Source organism: Python bivittatus, unplaced genomic scaffold, assembly GCF_059951505.1.
Source record: "Python bivittatus isolate LINGU-HERP-01145 unplaced genomic scaffold, Pbiv_v1 ctg000280_np1212, whole genome shotgun sequence".
In the NCBI taxonomy this organism is placed as follows: Eukaryota; Metazoa; Chordata; class Lepidosauria; order Squamata; family Pythonidae; genus Python; species Python bivittatus.
The window spans coordinates 1,618,421-1,641,608 of NW_028277066.1; the positions used below are offsets into that span (position 1 = coordinate 1,618,421).

The 23,188-nt window shown below is 43.9% G+C and overlaps 1 protein-coding gene across 1 annotated transcript in view; it reads right to left on the minus strand.

Moving 5' to 3' along the window:
• Window positions 1-23,188, minus strand: part of HSPB8 (heat shock protein family B (small) member 8) — a 28,576-nt gene that overhangs the window by 4,886 nt on the left and 502 nt on the right. Inside the window, exons 2-3 of the mRNA XM_088143226.1 lie at window positions 10,932-11,349; window positions 3,253-3,316 (exon numbers count right to left, since the gene is read on the minus strand). Coding sequence (XP_087999352.1) covers window positions 3,253-3,316; window positions 10,932-11,325 — 458 coding nt within the window. The 5' untranslated portion in view covers window positions 11,326-11,349. The remainder of the gene's footprint in view (window positions 1-3,252; window positions 3,317-10,931; window positions 11,350-23,188) is intronic.

Here is a 23,188-nt window from a genome sequence, read left to right on the forward strand (position 1 = left end):
CAACATTTGCTAGAAAAATGTTCTCCCATGGCTACTTGGAAAGTTGATTTATGACGGGTTTGAACAGTGTGCTTCCTCCAAGCAAAAGGTACCACGGTTGATGTAAGAACACGGTTTTGCAGTTCAGCTGGATCTGAACCATGAACTCCCCCCCGCCCCGATTCCCCGGTTTAGGAGAAGGGAGAAAGTTCTAGAGCGTGACTCAGGGCTGAAGAGTAAACAAGCATCTGGAAGCACCATTACGCAGTGGTGCCAAAATAGGTCAGGAAAGCATGTCGGTGAGTCACTCGTTCTCGGGTGACTCGGCAGCTGAGACAGCCCCATGCCACCCACCAGCCTTCTTAAATTCCCCTTCCCTTCCAGGGAACCCACAAGCAGTGTGATGTTCAGCGTGTCGTGTGTCTTTTGTGCCAATCCCTAGACTATGCAGGAGGGGCTGGTGGGCCTCTAAAGCAAACTTTGCCCAACAGATCAGATAAGAGGCGCAAACGGATGGGTGTTTCAAAGGGATCTTGTTTTCCCCCATGGATCTTCATCCTTTACTATCGTAGTCTGGGCTTAATCAGGCCTGGCTTTTTTTATAGATTTACAAACAAATGTTGATTTGTTTGCAGGTGGCATCTCTATGATTCTAGAAGTTGGGTGGGGATAGCTGTAAGGTTGATTGCTTTCATGCTATTTTCTGCTGCTGGCCTATGATTGAAATAAAGATTTAGTTGGCTTCTGTTTTTCTCAAGGCACTGCAGGATATGAAAATGGGGTTCATACAGAAGAGGAAGGTGGTTTGGTTTAGGTTTGGGCTCAGGTGTGAACTAGGTCACCTGGGGTCTGGCTTAAGAAATCAAGGTGAATACAACCAGGTTCATTGCTGTTCCTTCTTTCTAGGGAATGCGGACAACGGCCGCACAAACGTGTCGTTGTGCACGAATATGTGTGTAGTGATCGCTTTGAGAAATCCAGCACTTTTACCAAGCTACAATTTTGAGATTCAGAGGATTGGTGGAAGGATGACAATTCGAATTAGAATAGAACCTGTTTCTCTCTTTGCAGAGAGAAAAAGGAAGGATACTTTTTGGGGGGTTGTTTTTAGTATATAACTTGGATTTCCCTCCAAGAGATCCAAAATAGGTTGTCTGGTTCTTTCTAAAGGACATTTTCTGTCCCCAGTTAACCTCTGAAATGGATGAGGCTTAATTTAATTTTGCATTAGGCTGGACTCAAACACTGACTTTGCCATGATCACCCAAAACACACCGGAGCAGAGATTTAAACTGTGGTGGTAGAGCTGAGCTTAGACCTAAACTAAGCAAGCTACAATCTGGAACTTCATCGTCTGAAGGGGCCTCTCAAAATTTTGGATTTTTAAAAAAAATGCATTACAGTTTTATTACAATTTCTTATAGGAAAGTCTCCATAAAGGAAGCTTTCCTCTATGGCTGACATGACCCCCATTCATTGATAAGCTGTGTTTCTAAACCCATTTCCACCTTCTGTTCAAAAAGGGTGTTTCCATAACCCATCATGGGTTTGTTCTGAATCTTGGCAGCATTCTGGGTGCATTCAGTGGTTATACCACCTTATTCTCTGTTAACCACTTGCCAAATACAACCTCTACAGTTTCCCATAACTTAGGGCAGTGTTTCTCAACCCTGGCAGCTTTAAGATGTGTGGATTTCAACTCCCAGAATTCTGGGAGTTGAAGTCCACATATCTTCAAGCTGCCAAGGTTGAGAAACACTGTACTAGACCAAACTGGCTCTCTCATTTGCGCTTTCAAGGGCTACTGCCTGAAAGCATTTGACTTCGTTTCCCTATTTTAACAGCGCAACTAGCATAGGAAACCTAGATGGATGCCAGTCAAGTGGGCATGGTTGCCCCAACCTAGGTTCATTCAAATGCCTGGGTTCAGTTCCCGGTGGGGTGGTTTAAAGCAGAGGTTCCCCGCCCTTTTGGAGCAGTGGGCAACTCTGGAATTTCTTTCAGGGTGATATCACAATGTGGTTCTTGTGCCCTCGCTGAGGTGGCCGAATCAGACACCCACGATGTTGAGAAGGCAAAGCAACGACATTGCTCTCCATCATTTCCGGATGTTTTCCAGGGTTACTGTGGCTTCATTGGCTAAGTGTACCGAAAGGTGGATGAAGCTCCTATTTTATAAAAGAGGTGAACGGACTAGCACCTGAACAGGCCACATCTTTCAAGCTGGCGATCACCTAGAACAGTGTTTCTCAACCTTAGCAACTCTAAGATGGGTGGACTTCAACTCATTTGATGCTGGCTGGGGAATTCTGGGAGTTGAAGTTCACGCATCTTAAAGCTGCCAAGGTTGAGAAGCATTGCACTAGACCAAACTGGCTCTCACATTTCTTTGTGTATTTATTATTATGTTTTTTATTATTATTATTATTATTATTATTATTATTATTATTATTATTATTATTATTATTATTATTTTGCCTAAGGGAGGCCTAGAACTCACCATCTCCTGCTTTCTAGCCCCAGTCCCTTCACCACTAGACCAAACTGGCTCTCTGGATCCTCCGTGATCCTATTTCAACAGCAGTAGAGGATGCTTAATCTGATTCCTGCCCGGTGCCCAACAGAAAGACCAGGGAGTTCCTTCAATGAGAGGAACATCTCCATTTAGCCTCCATCCTGCAAATGCTCGGTCCCTCCGAGCATCAGGACGATGAGTCTGTGGTAGCAGGGAGTGACCAGCCATGCTCGGTGAAAGGTCAGCGTGATTTCAGCCTTGCTTGACCCCTACGGCTTCCAATTATCTGTCCACTGTATTATCCATTTTAAAATAAAAGGGTTTGCAAGCAGGATGATTCAATCCTTTGCTGGAACGCCTGTACGTCAGTCCTGCGTGGTAGCTGGGACAGACCCAGATTGGAATTCAAGCTCTGACCAAGGATCCCATTTCTTGGAAATCCTGCCAAAGCTTGGGAATGTATAACATGTATTCTGAAAGATTAGCAGTGGGTACAGCCCAGAGAGTCACCATCAGCTCACGATCACTTTTAGTATGCTAGATTTACAGTGTTTCTCAACCTTGATCACTTGAAGATGAGTGGACTTCAATTCCCAGAATTCCTTGATGGATGGGGAATTCTGGGAGTTGAAGTCCACTCATCTTCAAGTGGCTAAGGTTGAGAAACGCTGTGCTAGAAGAGCAGAGGAGATCTTACCAGCCACGGCTGATCTCAGAGCTCCTAAGAAAGAAGTGATCTTAAATCTCAGATTACTTACTGGATTTTCTTGGTGAAATTCTTGGAAACGATTCCTCCTTCTGCTTGTTGTTCTTCGTGTTTACCTGCCCAAAAATAAAATAAAGAGGGAATGTCATTAATCCTACCAAGAAACAGATGCCCCCCACCCTGCCTAACCCACTTGGCTTGCTCAGGGCTTTATTTGGAATTTCTTAGTGGGGTATGGAGGTCACATCCAACAGGCAACTTTTCCTGACTTTTGATTCCCAGCTGTTGCTAGACTATGACTCCCATTGTTCACTGCAAGTGATGGGAGATGTAGTCTGTGAGTCTGACGGCAAGGGTGCTTTGATTTTTTAAAATGTTGGAAGGAAGAAGGGGGCAAAAATGCTTCAAATCCCCAAATACTAGCAAAGAGATTCATCTCTTCTCAAAGGGTTGGTTGTTCTGACTTTTTTCCACATCTAGGAAACTGTTCAGGAACTTTCTGTCCTTCTAAACAGAAGGAAGTTACAACTCAAGGTGTTTATACAAAATCAGATGGTAACTTCTGGAGATAGTTTCTTTTTGATGATACCCCATCTTTAGAATTTTTGCCTCCCAAAATCTCACTTGATACCAATTTCCCCCCCCCCCATTATTATTTGAATTCCCCAAGCCAGAAAAATCACTTGAATTACTGATATCGAAATTAGAGTTCAATTATCACCCATCTCTCATTCACTGCTAGGGTTTTTAATAATTAGCTGCCCACTCTAGACTAATGATCAGGATACAAATATTAGTAGAGACATGAAATAAGCATCTGATGCTCTCAAGAAATTTTGTTTGACCCTTCAGAACACTTTCTGGTTTTGGTTAACCAGTTCAGGAACTTTGGATGAAGAGGAACCCCAACCAGAATTATGGTGAAGCATCGTGTGCACGTGGCTGAATGTAGATCTAGTTAACCCTGGTTTACTAGAGCTGTTTAGGAATGAAGTTCATTGGGTGCTCTCAAATGTCTCACCAGTCCAATCAACCCTATGCGGACTATGTGAATAAAAAGGTTCCCCAATCACCAATGGCAAATGTTGGCTACATAAGGAAAACTAGGCTATCAAAAGAAGTGATATCGTTATGTTATTTATTTATTGCATTTTAAACATTTCTGCACCACTTTGCATTAAAAAAAAAAAAGAACAACCTCCTATTTGGATGCTAATTTTCTGTGGGTAAAGAAAATACTTTTTCCAAGGGAGCATAACAGATTGTGCAGACTCTGCGAGCAACTGAGATAGCAGGTTTCACCTAACCAAATCCCTGTCTTTCCAACAAATCCACTTCAACGGAAGTTGGATGCCTTGAAAGAAAATAGGGTCATAAAATACTGTATTCCACGCTAGGGGGATATATAACTAATGGCTGATAATGGGTAACATTTGGCGTTCTCAGCCTGTGTCCTTTTTACAGGCTTGTAGCTTTAAAATGCAGAGTTTTTTAAAAAAAATGCATTATATAGATTTTAAATGCCAGTGTTTCAGAATCCTGTAAGTTGGCTTTCCTTCCTGCTTAGGACTGTTTTTAACAATGAAAATGTGGGCTCAACATTTCATTAAAAATACAGTCATTCCACCCATGCACCACATTTCTGCCTGATTTTATCTCTTTTAACTGGAGCATTTACTTGTCCCTTTAGCTGCCAGGAAGGAGGAGAAAGAGATAGAAAAAGGAGGAGGAAGAAAGGAGGAGAAGGAGAAGGAAGGAGAAGAAAGAGAAGGAAGGAGGAAGAAAGGACAAGAAGGAGAAGGAAGAGAAGGAGAAGAAAAAGAGGGGAAGGGAGAGAAAGAAGAGGAGGAAAAGGAGAAGGAGATAGAAAAAGAGGAGGAAGAGGAGAAGGAGGAAGGAGTAGAAAGGAGGAAGGGAGGAGAAGAAGAAGGAGAAAGAAGAGGAGGAGGAAGAGAAGGAAATAGAAGAAGAGAAGAAGGAGGAGAAGGAGAAAGATGGTAGGAAGGAGTAAGGAAGGAAAAGAAGGAAGGGAGTAAGGAAGGAGGACAAACAGAAGGAAGACAAGTAGAAGGAGGGGACAGAAAAAGGAGGAGGAGGAAGAGATGAAGGAGAAAAAGAAATACTGCAAAGTCAAATTCCTTTGATAAACTGCCTTCCTAAAATCCCCCCCAGCTCTCCGTCTGCTTCCTGCCCAGTCCCACATCGCAATGGTGGTGGCTGAAACCATAAAAATTGGACTTGTCCCCTTATTGGCAGGCTGAGATTCCAGGAACAGCTGCAGTCTGAGGTAGCACTATAAACACCCAGAACTTCTGCGCAGAATGGCATTCGCTGGCAAGAGCGGGTTGCGTGGCAGGGGGCCAGGCTCTATTTTCCTCTCTGCCAGCTTCTGGGCGTGACGGTGAGGGGCGAGAGGAAAAAAGAAAGAACATAAAACTGGGTTGAAACAGACCCTCAAAATGTCCCTTTGTATTTGTGGGTAGAGAAACTGGGGTACAGATGGGAGGCAGCCCCCCCATGTCTCTAGGACAGTGTTTCTCAACCTTGGCAACTTGAAGATTTGTGGACTTCAACTCCCAGAATTCCCCAGCTGGGGAATTCTGGGAGCTGAAGTCCACAAATCTTCAAGTTGCCAAGGTTGAGAAACATTGCTCTAGGAGGAGAAGTAAAGCTTTCTCTTTTCAAATAGCTCTTCCCTCATTGGCTGTTTCCCAACTTCTCCAACAGAGTTGCACAATTGGAAGCTTGGATGATATCTCCACAGACCTTGAAAGGTTGTCCCCAAGTGCTGCTTGAGAAGGGAGAAATTATATGAATGAATGGAAAGCCAACCCAGTCATTTGGGTGGGTGTGTCTGTTCTAATTGGCTCTGATGGGATCAATCGCCCAGTCGTTTCAGCTTGATGCAATCTGAAACAATCAATTCCAGTCCGACGGCCAATTCAATTCAGGAGGATGATGGAATGGCCATCAACCTGGACCTCTGCACTGCAGCTTGGTACAGCCCTAATGTTAATCGTGTTTAAATTTCATGGAAACCAATCAGGGTTCAAAAGTTGTTTCTTTTTTGCTACGGTGCTAGTGCTACCAGGACTAGGTGCATCCATGGGGGGCAGGGAGGTCAAAAAAGTCAATAGAGCAGCTGTATTCCAGTGATTGAAGACCTGCCCCTTTTTAATGTGTGTTGTATGTATGATACACATAGAAAGGTTGGGATTGATTGCACAGTTAGCGCCACTTTTTTGACCCCCCCTCACCCAGGATGCCCTGAACTTCAAGGCCCAGTGTGCCCTCCCTCTGCTCGGAGAAAGTTATGAACTTCTGCTGAACAATGTCCTGGATCTAGCAAAATTGCCTTTTTTTTCTCAAGTGGGAGAGGCAAAATTTTGCAAGCAAGTCCAGTGGACAAAGGATACAAAATGGAGTCACATCACTCATTTTTAAAGCATTGTATGAAGCCTTCTTGAGTCCCTACAATACTTTTTGTCTTAGGCTGGTGGGAATAAACCAGGCCACCGATTTCCAACCTTGGTGGCTGGAGAGTGGCAGAACCCTGACTTTGGTTGTGGGAAAAAGCAAGAAAAAGAATAATCTCAGATGTTTCTTTGGACTTAAGAAATTTTGGCTCAGTGTTAGGACAAACGTGCTGGTCTATAAAAAGTTTCCAGGCCCAGAACGGTTGAAGATGCTTGCAGAAACTCTTATCAGAAATGGCCTTTGATCAAAAGTTTTGGCTCAGGTTTTAAGACAACACTGTGCAAATACTGCTTAGGATGGGGGAAATCTAGTTCTGAATCCCTGCTGAGCCATGAAGCCGATAACCTTGCAGGAAAGCGGTGAATGGGATATCAACGCAATAAATCATGATTAGATGTTTTTGTGACTCATCCCAGTTTCTACCTTGAACTTCCAAGTGCTGTCATGGGTCTCTGGACACCAGAAGAGTGAACAGCCTAATGATCTAAGGTCTTCCAGAGGGAGAAGACTATATTCCCCAGAGTCCCCAATCAACATATTGGTTAGTGTGGCTCAGCATGATGGACAAGACACCTGCAGGAGCAAGTCAAGAGGACATCCGTACAACCGGTGTAAAAAGAAGTGAAGCTTTGATTGTGCACCCATGGATGCCATCTTGACTGTTTTGACACCTCTTTCCCCTCCCCTCTCCAGGGGACATTCCTTTCTGGTGATTGGAAAGCATCTGGAAATGTAAGGTTGGTTTTCACTTCAGCAAGTCTCATTTGGAGATGCTGAAATTTCACTGGGACCCTTAGGCTACTCCTGAATAAAACATATGACAAACTTTTTTCTTCTTCCTCCACATTCCATATATTTGGGGCTATTTTACCATTTCCTCTCCCTTCCATTTTCTAAATTTCCATTTGGCTTCCTTGCTTTAAAAACACTTTCAGCAGTGTCAAAAAGACAAATACCTATTTCTTGTTCAGCACATTTCCAGCTTGGGGAATGGGAAAGAAAGGGGCCCTTCCAAGAAAGCTTTATAAAGAGCTACCCATAAGTAACCATAGTTAGTCTAGTAAGAAAGAGAAACAGGCTTTATAGAGTTATGCATAAGAAACCATAGTTAGTCTAGTAAGAAACAGGCTTTATAAAGAGCTACCCCTAAATAACCATAGTTAGTCCAGGATAAAGTATGGTCTGAGGACCCCTGGGGGTCCCCAAGACCCTGTCAGGGGTCTGCAAAGTCAAAATTATTTGCCAAAAACGATACCATATTAAAATCCCATCAAACAATCATGAAAAGCAGTAATGGCAGTGAATGCATGAATTTTAATTTTTAATACGGTAAATATTGATAAATGTAACCCATACCCATGAAAGCTCTTTGGGGGTCCTCCATCATTTTTAAAAGTGGGAAGGGGTCCTGAGAGAAAAAAGTTTAAGAAGCCCCGGTCTAGTAAGAAAAAGGAGGAAAGGCAATGGACTGAGTTTGTAAGAGAAAGCAAAATGTATGCTTGCTGAAAAAGTGGATGCATTTTACCGATGGGGAAGCCAAGACGAAGAAAAAAATATCAGTGGATGTTTAACTGAGTTTGGGACTCAAAATATCCCTTATGTTAAATAGATAAGATGCATACCTACAATACACAGAGAGATAAAAGTAAGACGACCAGAACAATTTTGCTTTTTGTATAATTTCCTCTAGAGAAGAATTCTTGGCTCAGGTTTATTAAATACCCTATAATCTTTGTGGTCAAAATAGTTACCTAACCAGAAAGACCGCACACATTGTCTATCCACACTAATGCTGAATTAGACCCCAGAAGAACAAGGTTGGGTCTTGTCAGCAAAGTTTTAAAAACTTAACCGCGTGCCTGATTTCACATAATCGCATTCCAATTTCTGCAAAGTCTGTTTGTTTGAACCTCCTGCGAGAAAATTGACAGCCTCTTAAAGAGGAGCCAGATCAAAGAAGGTCGTGTTTCTTTTAATACGACTTGGGGTTCTGTCAAACTTTATTTATCACGCGTTTTCTTTTTGCAAACAGGCAAGCGGGCTCCTTTTGAAAAGCTTCTTTCGCGTCAGGGCGTAGCGATAAATACATCTGGATCTTTCTCATTTGTCATGACTTTTTCATTGTAAAAATAACACATTTGTGAGTTTTTACGGTGGGGAGAATGAGGGCATGAGAGGAGAGGTGTTAATATTTTCCTGCACCATGGCGGGTCCTATGGGGAGGGTCAAAAAAGTCAAAATGGCAGCTACAACCATGCCATCAAAACCCTGCCCCCTTTTTATAAGCATCACGATGCTATTGTTATTATTTCGCCCAGAAGAGATCACAGATTAAAAAAACAAAAACATATTCTCTCTTGGGTGACTTTCAAGTTTCGGTTTTTCTCTGTGATTTATTGACTAAGCTAAAATTGGCTGGGTTCAGAAAAACACACGAACCTATATTAATCATGGTTAACAGAACACCATGCCTGGGTTCACACAACCCCCTGAGCCTGAATCTTGCAAAATTTCCCATTAGCTTAGCATGTTGAATCAACTGAACACATTGTGGTCTATTCAATAAACCAGAGATAAACTATCCATCAAGTATGGCAATGTGGGCTAAAAACATTTCATGAGGCCGAGCACTTTTTTTCCTAAAAGTTGCAAGTTTTTTGACTGCGCTAAACTCTGCTTCAGTTTCCCCTCTTTTCTTCCGCAGGCTTTAAACCATTTTGCCTCGGTTTGGTTTTCTTCCCCCGGTAACGTGGCTATAATGGCTTGTGAGGCGAGTGGGACAAGCTACAAATAAGCAAGGGATCTGAAAGGGAATGAAATGGGTCCCAGAGCAAGAAATGATTTATAGCATTCTTTTTTTATCGCTTTAAAGCAGGGTTCCTCAACCTCAGCAACTTTAAGATGGGTGGACTTCAACTCCCAGAATTCCCCAGCCAGCATGGGAATTCTGGGAGTTGAAGTCCACCCATCTTAAAGTTGTTGAGGTTGAGGAACCCTACTTTAAAAGAAAGAAAAGAATTAAGGGACAAGCATTTTCATTTAATTTAAATTTACTTGCTGTTATGCACAGACAAATCACCGGATTGGAATGTGGTCTTCCTTCCTTTTCCTTCTTAGATTCAATTTTGGGCTTCAGCTGACATATTATCTAAGTCCACAAACCAGATTTTCATGGGAGAGGGGAAGAAGAGATCATTTGTTGTATTTTAAGGGAAGGTGATAAGTTACTAAAATTGTTTATACTTGTTGTGATGAAGGGGGAAGTCATTTCTTTATATATTTTCTTTTCCTTCACTATACTGTACTCTTAATTTTCTTTCTTTTTTATTTTTCTTTCTATTTTTTATTTTTCTTTTCTGCACTTTCTATTTTTTCTTTTTATTCTTTTTTTAAAAAAATTGTCTTAGTTTTTATCTTTTGAATTGTAATGTTTAATAAAATGACTATTAAAAAAACCTGGATGTCTGAGCAGCCCCCAGATTTGGAAGAGAACATTGTGCTACGGGGGGTCTTAGAAGAAGGGACTTGGCTTAAATTGGATTTGAGGAGACCCTCACTGTGAGAATCAAGCCTGTTTGGGCACATGCACCCTTCACCCTCATGACCAGTAATGAAAGGGGGATGTAGGGTAGTAGGGGTCAAGGGGTTGGGCTGGGGCAGACATACCCACGTTCAAGCCCAGCTTTAGCCACAGAAGCTCCTGGATGAGTTTGATCCAGTCCCTGCCTTTCAGCCCAAGAGACAATGTGGTCCAGTGGAGAAGGTGCTGGAGTAGAAGTGGGGAGACCCAGGTTCTAGTCCTCCCTTGGGCATAGAAGCTCCCTGGATGTCTTTGGGGGACAGTCCCCCCCTCTCAGCCCAAGAACCAGTGTGGTGTAGTGGGGAAGGTGCTGGACTAGGAGTGGGGAGACCCAGGTTCTAGTCCCCCCTCAGCCACAGAAGCTCATGGAGATACTTTGAGCCATTCGCCCCCTCTCAGCCAAAAACCAAAGTGGTCCAGTGGGGAACGTGCTGGACTAGGAACCAGAAGACTCCAGTTCAAATCCCCCTCTCAGCTCTGGAAATTCCCCCGATTTTAGCAACAGTCCCTTTCTCTCAGCCTAATCTACCTCACTGGGTTGTCGTTGTGGGTAAACGGGAGGAAGAACACTACCTACCTTGAGCTCCTGAGCAGAAGGCAGGAGACAAATCTAACAAAGAAACACATACAGAGGACATCTAACCGATAAATGCACCCACCAAACAATTTCTCACCTGAGACTTCCACATAACCGTCCTTGGTTTTGACCGACAGCTCTTCGGGCTTAAAACTTTGCACGTTGACGCACACTTTCCAGGGCTCTCCCGAAAAGGACGGCGGGCTGGTCCCAAAGGGACTCCCTTCGGGGTAACTGCCATAGCGAGGACCGTATCCTGGAGGGGAAAGGCCGGTGGTCCGGACCATTCCTGACCTCAGCGGAGTTGACCAGGCGGAGGTGAGGGGCGAGCGGGCCCAGTCTGGCCAGTTGGCGGTCAGATCCCCCGAAAAAGGGGACATGCCGAAATCGTCGTCCAGAAGCCGGGAGGACAAGCTGGATTCCCTGAACGGATCTCGGAGATTCCGATGCCGGCCAGGGTAACAAGAGAAGGGAATCTGGTTGTCGGCCATTCTAAGGGGAACCGCTGGGAGAAACTAAGAAAGAAGAGCAAGAAAGGTTTGCCAACAGGTGTGCGGGTGCACAGAAACCTCAACTCCACAGTCCTGTTTGGAGCACAGCCCTTTTTCTCCCTCTTGTGAGGGCCAAAACGAACACGGTGGGTTTCCCCCTCTCCTTGCCGATCGGAATGACAAATCCCAAACCCCCAGCTGGAAGAAGCTCTCGATCAGTCCAAAGGAACCAACCCAGCTCCTTGTTTGCTTTGGGTCCAGCCGGTCACCGCTTCAGAGCCCCCCCCCACGAAAAAGCACCAGGCTGACGTTTTGCTCCCGATGAATATCACCCCTGGGCCAAACAGAAGCTTAAATAAACCTCGCCCGCGCCAGCCGAGAAACTTCCCTAAACTTCCAAACTGCCGGATGCCCCCTATTTATATGCAGGCTTCAGCGCTGGGGGTTGGAAGAAGAGAAGGCGGGTGTTGCAATCCACCCCGCGAGCTGTATTTTTGGAGAGCATGAAGCAGGCTCAGAAAATCTGGCCTGTAACAGCTGACCTCATCCCAAAGGGACAGGTTTGCTAAATGGAATTCCAAGTTTAGACTGGGTTGGCTCTACTTTTTGTCCCTCCCTCCTTCCCTCCCTCCCTCTTTTTTGGCAGCGTGATCTTAGCAAGCAAGCAGACTATTATTAGCTTGGGGTGTTAGGCCTCTCTCTGTGCTCGATTCTTTCAGTTGCTTGGACTCTGCCACAAGAGCAAAGAGACTTTTCTCAGCCCTGTTTAATCCCCAAGCAGAAACGGCAAAATTCTCGTAGGGCCAGTCAAGGTCTAGCAAAGGGGTACCGATTGGGAATGCATTAAATCCACAAGTGACCGTCTGGTGGGCTGTTAGTAATTTCATTTTGATTTAATGTCTATTTAATCTAATTGAGGTGAGATGGGGGGGGGTTGAGAGCCTGCCCCCTTTCTTTGTTCTGGCTCAGTCCACTTTGGGGAGGGTCTCCCCCAGAACTCAGCTCAAAAGGCAGGTACAATTCAGGACTCCCAGATGCTGTCCCTCCTGGGTCCAGCTTCTGCATTTCTGGGAAAAGAAAGAAGTTTGTGTTGGCTTAGTTAGAAGGAAGCCCCATTATAGACACAGCAGAGTGGCACTGGGCACAGGAGAGATAAGAAATTGCTTAGTGAATATTTTTCTAAAATGTAATACGTATGCTTATCTTCCCGTGACGTCACCTGTATCTGGTACATAGTTGCTTGATGGCTATCTTGTAACCCTGTTTGCAATTGGAGTCTTTTTGTAAAGCAGAAGTAGGCTGTACTTGGGGGTGGAAGAAGGGGGTCTTTTCACCTTGGGAGGGCTGTGTCCTTTGTGTGACTGACCAGGCTCTGTAGACCCTCACAAATAAACTATCTGGAGATTGAGTGTTGGGGTTGGAGTAGATGAATGGGTCAGGATCAACCTTGCTGTAAAAACTGCTGAGAAAGGGGAGGGAGCTGTGGCATTCATGAGTTTTCTCTCCCACACATTGCACACCTGAAATCTTAGAAGGTCCATCTTTAGATGCCCTCCAGAGGTGTGGACTTCAACTCCCAGAATATGATGCCCCCAAATGCTCAGCAAAGGCCATGCTGGCCCTTCATTTCTGAGAGCTGAAATTCACACATTGGGTGGGTTGCTGCCAGCCAGGGTCCAGCAAATGAGAGCCATATAAAATTGCTTTTTAAAGGAAGACTGTCTACCCCCCCAGCCATCCCCCAGTTGTGTTTGTTATTCCTTGGTGGCTGGAGTTATCTTTGTAATTTTTCTTCAATATTCTTTTTCTTCTCATTACTTCGGTTATCCTGTTTTACTATTTTAATCTTCGCAGCCCGACGTTGTGGAGCAAGCTGCCTTCTGGTGAGTCACATGGCTTATCCACCAAGCCTAGTATTATGGACACTGACTGGCAGCAACTTCCAGGCATTCTGACAAAAGTGGTCCCTCCCAGTTCTGTTTGGTCCTCATCTTGGACATCGTTACAAATATAATAATATTTGGACCCAATAGTAACTCCAATATTGATCCTATTAGGGTCAGATCTAATGAGTTCTTGGATGAGAGACCAAAGTTCAAAGCTGTAGGCTACCCTAGGAGATCAAGAAAACATCTAGGGATGAAGTTGTGTTGCTGCCAAGAAACTACAAGGATGTGTCTGTGAAATCACCAGTAGTCAACCTTGCCTGAAGGGAGTCCTTGCTTTTCCTTGGTGACATCAGAAAAAGAGCAGCTTGTTTGCTCAGCTCATGGTCTTCCCAACCATTCCTTCTTGTAACCTTCTCCCGTGAAAACAATTGAAATGGGATACCCTCTTGATCTTCACCTCCCTTAACCGAAGACAGATCTCTGCAAAATTTAAGCGATGAATCCAATATGCCATTTTCCTGATTTACACCATGTTTCCATGATCTTCCAAAGAAGCCTTCCAGGGTCCTCCACAAGGGTTTAAACTTCTTCAAACAATGCTGCTTCCCACCACTGAGTTAACAGTCTTTCCCTCTTTCTTTCGCTTATTGGGGGAGCTTTTGTAAATGAGGGTATGGTTTGCATTTCAGCTTTCTTCCTAGAACACAGGCCCCAGCTGGGCCATAATGGCTGCTAGGGTCACTCAATGTTCAGAGAGCTACAAAACTCTTACCGTTTTTCAGTTTTTAATATCCTGGAAGGATCAAAGCATGAAATATGGGATTGGAGAATCAGCCTACTTAATTTTAATTTTAAGCTAAGGGAACTGGAATGAAGCTTCAGTTTTATTTCATCGTTTCCTGGGGTTTTACCTGGCCCCATCCACTTTATTTTCTGCACCAGCACAGGACAGCACAGTCCTTCAGGACTATGGAGAAAGTTGTGTAACCTAGTCCTAGAACTTCAGGCAATATGGATGATCATCTTCACTTCCCCCCATGCTTTCCCACCTCCTAACAACCCTGTGAGACTGATTAGGCTGACCCATCTCTGAAAAAGCTCCTTAGCGGAAGAGGGCTTGTTGGCCAGGTTTCTCAGTCCTTTTCCTGACACTCGAACTGCAACACCACATCAAATATCTTTTCACATCCCATTATGTCCACTGGGAGAAATCGCTTCCTTGCTTAGCAAATAAACCTAACCAGGTGAGATTGAGAACCCCACCATCCTGTTTCCAAAGGAGGACAGCCAGGAACTCAGGGGCAGAATGAAGGCAACTCCATCCAGCACATGAAATGTTAAAGCTAGAAGAAAGTGGTGTTAGTTATTGCAGGTTACAGTCATTAACCAATCCCATTACAAACCCATCTGAGCGACTGTCCCTCAAGTCATCCTGTGGCAGTGAGTTATATGAGTTTGTGATGCTTTGCGTGTTGCAACAGGCAAGTGGGTGGGGCACTGTTGAAACCTGCCTGAATGCCTCCTAAACCAGGGTCAACAGACATCAGCAATGGTGCAATATAATAACTGTGGTTGAAAGGATACCTTTACTTTGCATTTTCTTTCTTTTCCAGAAGAATGAATTGCAAGTTAGCCTTGTGAGCATGCGAGACCAAGCTAAATCCAAAAGCACTAGGGAATTCCCGGAAGCGTGGCACTCAGACAATTCAACCATCCTTAGACACATAGAGATAAACCACATTTACACACCATCCAAAAGAGACAATAAAAAAGCTAAAAAGGATACCAAAAGACCAGAACACATCCTCTCCAGCAGCCAACACCAAGATAAGCAGGGATTAGCACCAGACAAATAATCAAGCAGAAAACAATACCCTAATCAAGGAACTGCCAAGGAGAAAAACACCCCCCCACACACACCAACACTGGCAGGGCAAGCTACTGTATATAAACAGGGAGCCAACCCCACACTCACCAGCACTGATGATGTTACCTAGTCGGGTAATGAAATGTCTGCAAGCAAACCATCAAGCTCAGAGAGCACCAAGGACTCTACAGTTAGCCTTGTGCAGAATTCCCAACCTGGACTACTTTCACACGTATGGACCGCAACTCCCAGAATCCCCCAGCCAGCACAGCTATTGCTGAGAATTCTGGGGGCTGAAATCCACCCATCTGGCTCGGTTGGGAAACAGTGACTTCAGGTGTGAAATAAGCTTCTGGATTAAGCCCCATTCTTAAGAAGCTGTCTTCAGTTCTCTATTTTAAGACTGTCTTTCCCCAACCAGGCACCCTCAAAATGTCTTGATTCTGCATCTCCCTGATTTTCTAGCTAGCATAGTCGGAAATTATCTAAAGTGTCTGGCAGTAGCTTTCTAGGTTTGTGGGGTGGAGAATAAAGTCAGGGAATGCATTTGGACCAGAAAACAGGCCATAAAGAATCTAGGTCTGTTTTCTGGTGCATGCAGATGTTTCAAGGATCCTTTGCTTTCCTGGATATCTGAGTGAACCGTTTTCACAAAGTACTTCTGTTCAGTGGAGCGGGGCAAGGGAAGAGAGCTCCTGCCCATGTGCAGAAGCCGCTGCTTGTGGGACAAATCTGCCAGATTGTGTCACCTTAATCTGTACCTCCCAATTAAGTTCCCCTTTGATAGGATCAGCTGGTGAAATGGACTGAAAAAACAGGCATATCATCAGAAAGAAGATGGGAAGGACAGATGTCCTCAATCTCTACTTAGGGACAGTGGCCAAAACAGGAATCATCATCATCATCATCATTGTCATCATCATCGTCATCACATCACCATCATCACCATCATTATCAGTGCAGGAACAGGAGTGCAGTGCTTTGAACAGTGTACAGTAGATCTGCAGAGAGAAAGCTAGAAGAGGAAAACAAGGAACTTCCATGCCAACAGCTGGAGATTGTAATTTGGCTTGCCCCAAATGTACCACGTCCTACTTCTCTGCAGCTCTGAAATGTGTGTACCCAGCGTGAGATGATGACACTGCACACTTTGCTCTGTGCATGGTGGACCTTGTCATGTGTCTGAGAAGCAGGCATTGTATTTGGAAAGCTACTCTTCAGCATCGGGGGTTGCTTCTCATATCGTTTGGAAATTGGGAGAATATGTATTTTATTAATTTTTTAATTTATATATCAAATCTGTCACCGCCCATCTCGTTAAAAAACGACTCTGGGAAGTTTACAGAGAAGCTAAAATCAATTAAAAATACAATGTAAGATAGTCCTGAATAAATAACAAATAAAGATAGTCCAAGAATAGACGTTAGAATATGGACCTAAGTTGGTTAAAGACTTTTGGACCTCCCAAACTTCCAGTCCTCACGCCTAGGAAAGGAAGGCACTTGATGAAATGAGATGGAAAGAGATACCTTGGATCCCTGTGACGCACTAAATCATGGCTTGCGTTAAGCAGGCTTTGCGGATTAAGCCACAGAACTCTCAGCAGGATTTTTAATTCACATATTGCATTAAGCACAGAAACGGAGAAATGGAGCCTTGGAAGGGACCCCAAGGATCATGTAATCCAACCTTTGGCAACATACAGGAAAACAAATTAAACCATCCAATAGAAAGGGGTTGTCCAGCTCCTTCTTGAAACCTCCAGAGAAACCCAAATGGAGGAATGATATTATGGCTTCAAGCAATGTGTTTTATAGGACAGATCATCCCTCCATAAACAGATTCAGAAGTAGGAGATTTTGAGCCCTCCAGATGCTGAAAGGGTTGTCCTGAAGCTCTCCTCAATCCATTTGTTTGCAAATAAACTGAAATATTGCAAAACACACTGAACTCCCAGCGGCTCCTTTCAAAGCCACACCTAAGGTGAGCTGGATAAACAGCTCAGGACATCCCACTGATTAAAACCTTGGGGCCAAAGCAATCTATTGTTATTCCCCATGGGAGGGGCACCAACTCTGGAAGAGTGGATCGTGGCTTGCCGACTTCGTGTAAGGGTGGAGTAGAATCATAAATACCTAACAGTGAAAGGCCCTGCAATACATCTGATCTAGAAGATAACAGGAGCTGAAATGCTATTCCTGATCCAATCAATTCCACTTAAAAGGTTTAGGCACGGCCCCATCTTTGCATTCTGGCATTAAATCCACTTAAGATCACAAGAGAGATAATGACTGTTTGTAGAACCAGCTCCCAGTTCTGCCGAAGACTTGAAAGCGCAGCTCTAAAGCTGTGGAAATTCAATCCCAAGGGTTTAGAAGAAGTCCTTGGTGCAGAATTCATCTTGATGGGAGACTGACTATTAGATTAGTTTTATCACCTAACTGCCCGGTTGATTTGTAGCTAACTATATTCCCCAACCTGATGTCCTGAAGGTATAATGAAAGCCTCATCTCAAATATCTTGAAAGCCTTGGAAGGGACAGACTTTCCTTTGTTGGAGATCAGGGTGACCATCTGTTGGGATGCTGTAATAGTGGATCCTACAAGAGGTTGGACTAGTTATGATCTCTGAGTCCCTTCCAGCTCTTACATTCTCCACTTCTATGTCCTGACATAGAAATGAATGGGACACACTGAGAAGAAAGGTGTTCTCTATGTCCTCTCCCTGGATTCCGGTCCTTGTACCCCAGCTAATCAATTGCCGTACTCAAGGAATGCAACATAACTCATTAATCTTCCTGATGTTCTATTCCATCATAAATTTGGGGGTTTATTTCCCCTCCCCAATGGGTCTTCAGGGCCATTACAACTCTCTTACACTGCTAAGAACATCATGCTTTAATACTGAAGCATTCTCAGTTTCATTTGTGAGATGATGCTTGGGAAGCATAAACTGGGGAGTTTCTATGAGGATTATGAAACTGTCTAAAAGCAATGATTGGCCAACCAGATATTAATTATTATTAACATGGGAAACAGGCAAGAGAGCGTGCAAGCAAGTTGCTAAGAGCGCAGGGGTGTGGACGGTTTGATCTCTGCTTCCCTCAAGAGACTAATGCTCAGAAGGAATTGATTTTTTAAACCACAAGATGCACAGACACGAAGAAACAATGTGTTGAACCTATTCCAAACAATGGTTTGAACCTAGTCTTAGACACCACGCTAGACTGAAAACCCACATATACACAAGGCAGCAAGAAGACTTTATATTTTGCTACGTTCTTGGTAACTCTGGAACCTCTCCTTCCCCTGGAGTTATAGAATGTTGGCCATGTGCCCACATCCAAAATTAGTAGCCATTATTTTCCCTGTGGCTACTCAACAGAAATTGCATGTTGGAAAGCTACCATCACCATGTGACTCCCCTCGAGAAGGATTTTAGGATAGGCTCTGCCCAGACTGAGAAATCTGATCTTAGATGGATCCATGTTCTGAATTTTTAGAAAAGCCACTTCAGAAATGGGGACTTGTTCCCAGATGAAGGTGAAAGGATCAATGAAACCAGCTACCCTACTGATCCGCCAAGATAAATTGTAGGCACGAATGTCTGCAGGGAGAGGGGTCAGAAAAATCAAGATAGAGACTTATAAAAGGGGTAGGACTTTGATCCCCAGTCACCCTCTGGGGGAGATGGGCAGCACATAAATGTAATACTAAATAAAAATGCCACGGTTGTGGCGGCCACCTTGACTTTATAAAGTTCCCCCTGCTGATCCCCTATAGAGGCTCTCAATGTTGGTGATAACACAAAGCACAGAAGGCCCTTTGCTCTCCTTTTCTCACATCCCAAAGTGTGCATAGCCATAAGTGTCCTGGAACACTGAGGCCAAGTGTTTGTTTGCACAGATGTCACACGGAGCGGCAATGAGATGTACTCCTGGAATTACCAAAGAGGTGCGTTTTCAGAAGTCAAGTCAACATTTGGGAAAGGAAAAACCCTTGGAGTGAACGTCCTGTTTGAATTGGGAGGGGCAGGATACAGAGCTGAGACAGGGTTTTTGGAATAATGAACCTTCTCAAACCTTCCTAAACAATTGGTGTAAACATGAGGATTACATCTGGTTTCTGACTGCTCCAATCTGCAAACAGTATCTTCTTTCGATTTACATTTTAACAATTCACAGTGGACCCCTGGCATAGCAGAAATCAATTAATGCTCTTAACAAACACCCATTACATGTTTTTTTTTAAAGTCAAGTCTCCACTGAGTTCGGCTCAGACATGGTTGGTTCCATAAAGAAATGGGCATATTGCAAAGAATCTCTTCCAAACTTTTTCACCAGATTCAGCCGGTGAAAACCCGAAGAAATGGGATGGCGCCTAAGTTTGCAATCTTCTCTCCTGATCCTATGTTTGAAGCCTCCTTGGTCAGCAAAGGTTTGCCCACCCTTGTCCTCACAGCAAAATTTTCCCACCTGAGCTAAGGATCTGAATTGCAGCCATGAAGACACAAGCTTAACTCAAAGGAGAATTGACTAACTTATTGTGAAATGTGTGTGTGTGTGTGTGTGTGTGTGTGTGTGTTGGGCCTATCAGAAGTGCTCCAACTATTGCTGGAAAACCACTGGACCAACTGGATTAACATGGTCCAGAAAGAAACAGAAAACTCCAGAACTCTCCATAATGTTCTTATTATTTGTATGACATTATTTAATCATTGGTGAGAGCCAGTTTGGTGTAGTGGTTAAGGCACCAGGCTAGAAACCAGGACAGCATGAGTTTTAGTTCTGCCTTAGGCACAAAGCCAGCTGGGGGACCTTGGGCCAGTCCCTCTCGCTGAGCCCTAGGAAGAAGAAGGCCAGGGCAAACCCCTTCTGAAAATCTTGCCAAGAAAACTGCAGGGACTGGTCCGGGTGGTTGCCAGGAGTCAACGCTGACTTGAAGGGATGAAAAAAAAATTAATCATTACCCTCTGTAATAAAAAGTAAAAGATCATCTGTTTATTCTTTTCTCCTTCCTGTCTTTCCTCTAACTGCATTATATAAGATCAGCCAGCTTTCAATAATCTATTTCCTATGCAGGAGGTAGCAAAATTCAGTTTGAACTATCCGTGACCTTCGGAAGGCCAAATACAACAACGAGTCTCATGGCATCTTTCAAAGAAAAACACCCTGTTTTTCCTTCTTAATAATAACAGGGCAACCATAGAATCAACAAACGTAACCATGATCCTTGCCTTTGAAAACAGGAACAAGAGCGTCCTAGTTTTGCTCAAGGAAAGGTTTTTGAGAGTTGAGTTCCTTCCAGGTTCTTGTGATAGGTGGAATGCAAGATTTGTGGACCAAAGGTGCATGTGGAGAACCTGGGAGAACCAAACTGGATCTCCTTGGATATAGGGTCCTTTACCTCCAAATTACAAAGCTGAACTGGATATCTTCATCCTATGTTTCACCATATTAGTGACAACCCTCACAGATGCATTCTTACAACCTGCAGAGTCTGCAAAGTTAGTCTCAACCTTGGTTTGATTTGTGTGTGTGTGGCTTAGTTGTTGACTTGAACCCAGGCCCTTTGGTTAGTTAATTAATTTGGTGAATCAATTAAGTAACGTAAGACCTTTTTGTTGCAGGAGGAAAGTTGTGTAAGTTTTTCTCTTGTGTTTTGTAGACTCAGTCTAGAGGTAAGGATGTTGTGTGAACTCAGTCATTAAGTCAAAGCATATTGTGGCTTTTTACAAGTTCTGAACCCAGATTCCTTTTTGGAATACATACATTCTAGGTGATGCCGTTTTGACCTGATGAGATGCAATTTATATTTTCAGACATGGAAAATGTATAAACATCTTCTTTTCCAAAAACTCTAGTAGAACCCTGATTCCAACCCAACTGCTTTGTACTGATACAACCCAATTTTCATGTCTGAAAGGCCTCTGTTGTTGATTTAACTCTGCAAACGGGCTTTAAGATCAGCCATATTGTCCATTCACTTTTTCTCCCTAGAGTCTGAGATTAAGGAAAGCCTCATTCTATTCAGGGTGAGATCTTGGCTACTCCACGGATAAGTCTTGGCATTTTTCTTGGCCACAAAAAATACAGTGTTTGCTTTTTTCGGGGATGTTTTTTTCAACTTTCCCAGTCTAGCCTAGAGTCCTGGAAAAATTTCTGGTGGTCTCCCATCCAATCATTCTTGAGTCCACTTCATTTTTTGAGTTCATCCAAGGTCAACTAGCTGCTGTCCTTGAAACCTGAAGATTGCAGTGATTTTTTTAAAAAAAACTTCTTGTGTCTTTGGGAATGTCTATAATATTCAATAGTTGAAACCCAACACGAGGCAAGGTTGTTTTATAGGAATTTAGGCTTCTGAATAGCTCTGCCCAGACAACTAACACTCAGGTTACATCCAAGTATATTTTAAATTGCTCAACAATTATTTACCTGGCACAACCACACTCACACCTGTCTGTCTTGACAGGAATGGCATAAAAAGCTGGTTCTGCTTGTTCATACTTCTCACCATTACAGTCTGCTTGGTTCTTTCCTTTGATGGGTGCCAGCCTGTATAAGTGCCCCACACCTTCCCTCTGGCCAGAAATCCAGAATTAGGGCAGTTTGTTTTGAAACCATTCAGTCTACAGTGGCGGTAATGAGCTGGTATGGAGGACTACCATCACCCAAATGTGGGGACTGCAGCTCCCTTGAGTTCTTGACCCACCATGGCCATTGCTGAAGGTTGAGGGACCTGAAATCCATAGATCTAGGAGAAGGAGCCTGCACTCACATTGCAAACAGTGGAATTATTGGAACGTGCCAGCTGGGAATTATGGGAGTTGTAATTCAATGCATCTAGAAAAGGCAACCAAAAATGAGGAATTGCTGTCTCATGTGATTATTAAGAGGAAGGATTGACTTCTTTATCTGCAATCTCATTTTACCCTTACAAGGACAATAGCCTTTTGTATTAAGCTGGGTCCAGCAATGGTGACAGAGGGTACATGGTTGACTTAACCAGGGTTTACTAAGTCAAGCACAACTGGCTGGATACATGCAAGAAGCTCGGCCCTTCAGTAATGGAGCTCCTAGAGTGATTCAAGGGGGTCCCTCCCTCTTAGCCTTCAACCAACCTCACTGGGCTGTTGCTGATGTGCAGACAAACTAAGAAGAGAACCAGCTGTTCATTCTCTGCATCGACTTCTACTTCCAAAGGACAGAAGTAAGCATAAATAAATGATACTGTTTGCAGCTTATGATCTGGGGCATATTGTCCACCTTGCTGTACCCCAGATAGGTATGCACAAGGCTAGAAGTGGTGTGAGTCACGTGCAGGTAAGGACATTTTGGGACCCCAGCCACCGTCTTTGCATGGTGTGTGAATCAGGCCATTGTGTTAAACCATAAAACAGTTTATTTATTTGGATAACATCTGTTGCGCAAGCCCAGAAACTAAGTTTTGTTGATTTGGGTTTAGGGTGTGGTATCTTCTGTTAGGCCAGCTCATCCTTCTTTGTACATATAATAGTCACATAAAGCAACTGGAGAGCGTAGTGGTTAAGGCAGCAGGCTAGAAACCAGGAGACGGTGAGTTCTAGTCCCACCTTAGGCACAAAGCCAGCTCGGTGACCTTGGGCCAGTCCCTCTCTCTCAGCCCTAGGAAGAAGCAGGCCAGGGCAAACCATTTCTGAAAAACCTTGCTAAGAAAACTGCAGGGACTTGTCTAGGCAGTTGCCAGGAGTCAACACCGACTCGAAGGCACGCGCACCAAGCAGCAGTAACATGGTCTATTGGTTGGTCCTTGGGAGGAAAAAATAAGAATTCAAAATCCATTAGGACCCACCCAAATGATCCTAAATTGGGCGCATGCCTTAGAGTCTCCCAGAACTCTTCAAGACGTTAAAACAAAATCAGGGAGGGAAAAGAATCAAGAAAAGACTAAAAATTAGGCCAGATGGTTCAGCTCTGAGCGATGCAGTTCATAGTTAGTCCCAAGATGGGGGCATGGTCTAAATGCTGAGTCACAGAGGTTCTTCTTGCTTCTGCCAACTCATCTTCCACGACAAAGGACATTATCCTAGACCTGGAAACACCACTTTGCCTTGGTGACCTTTTGTGATG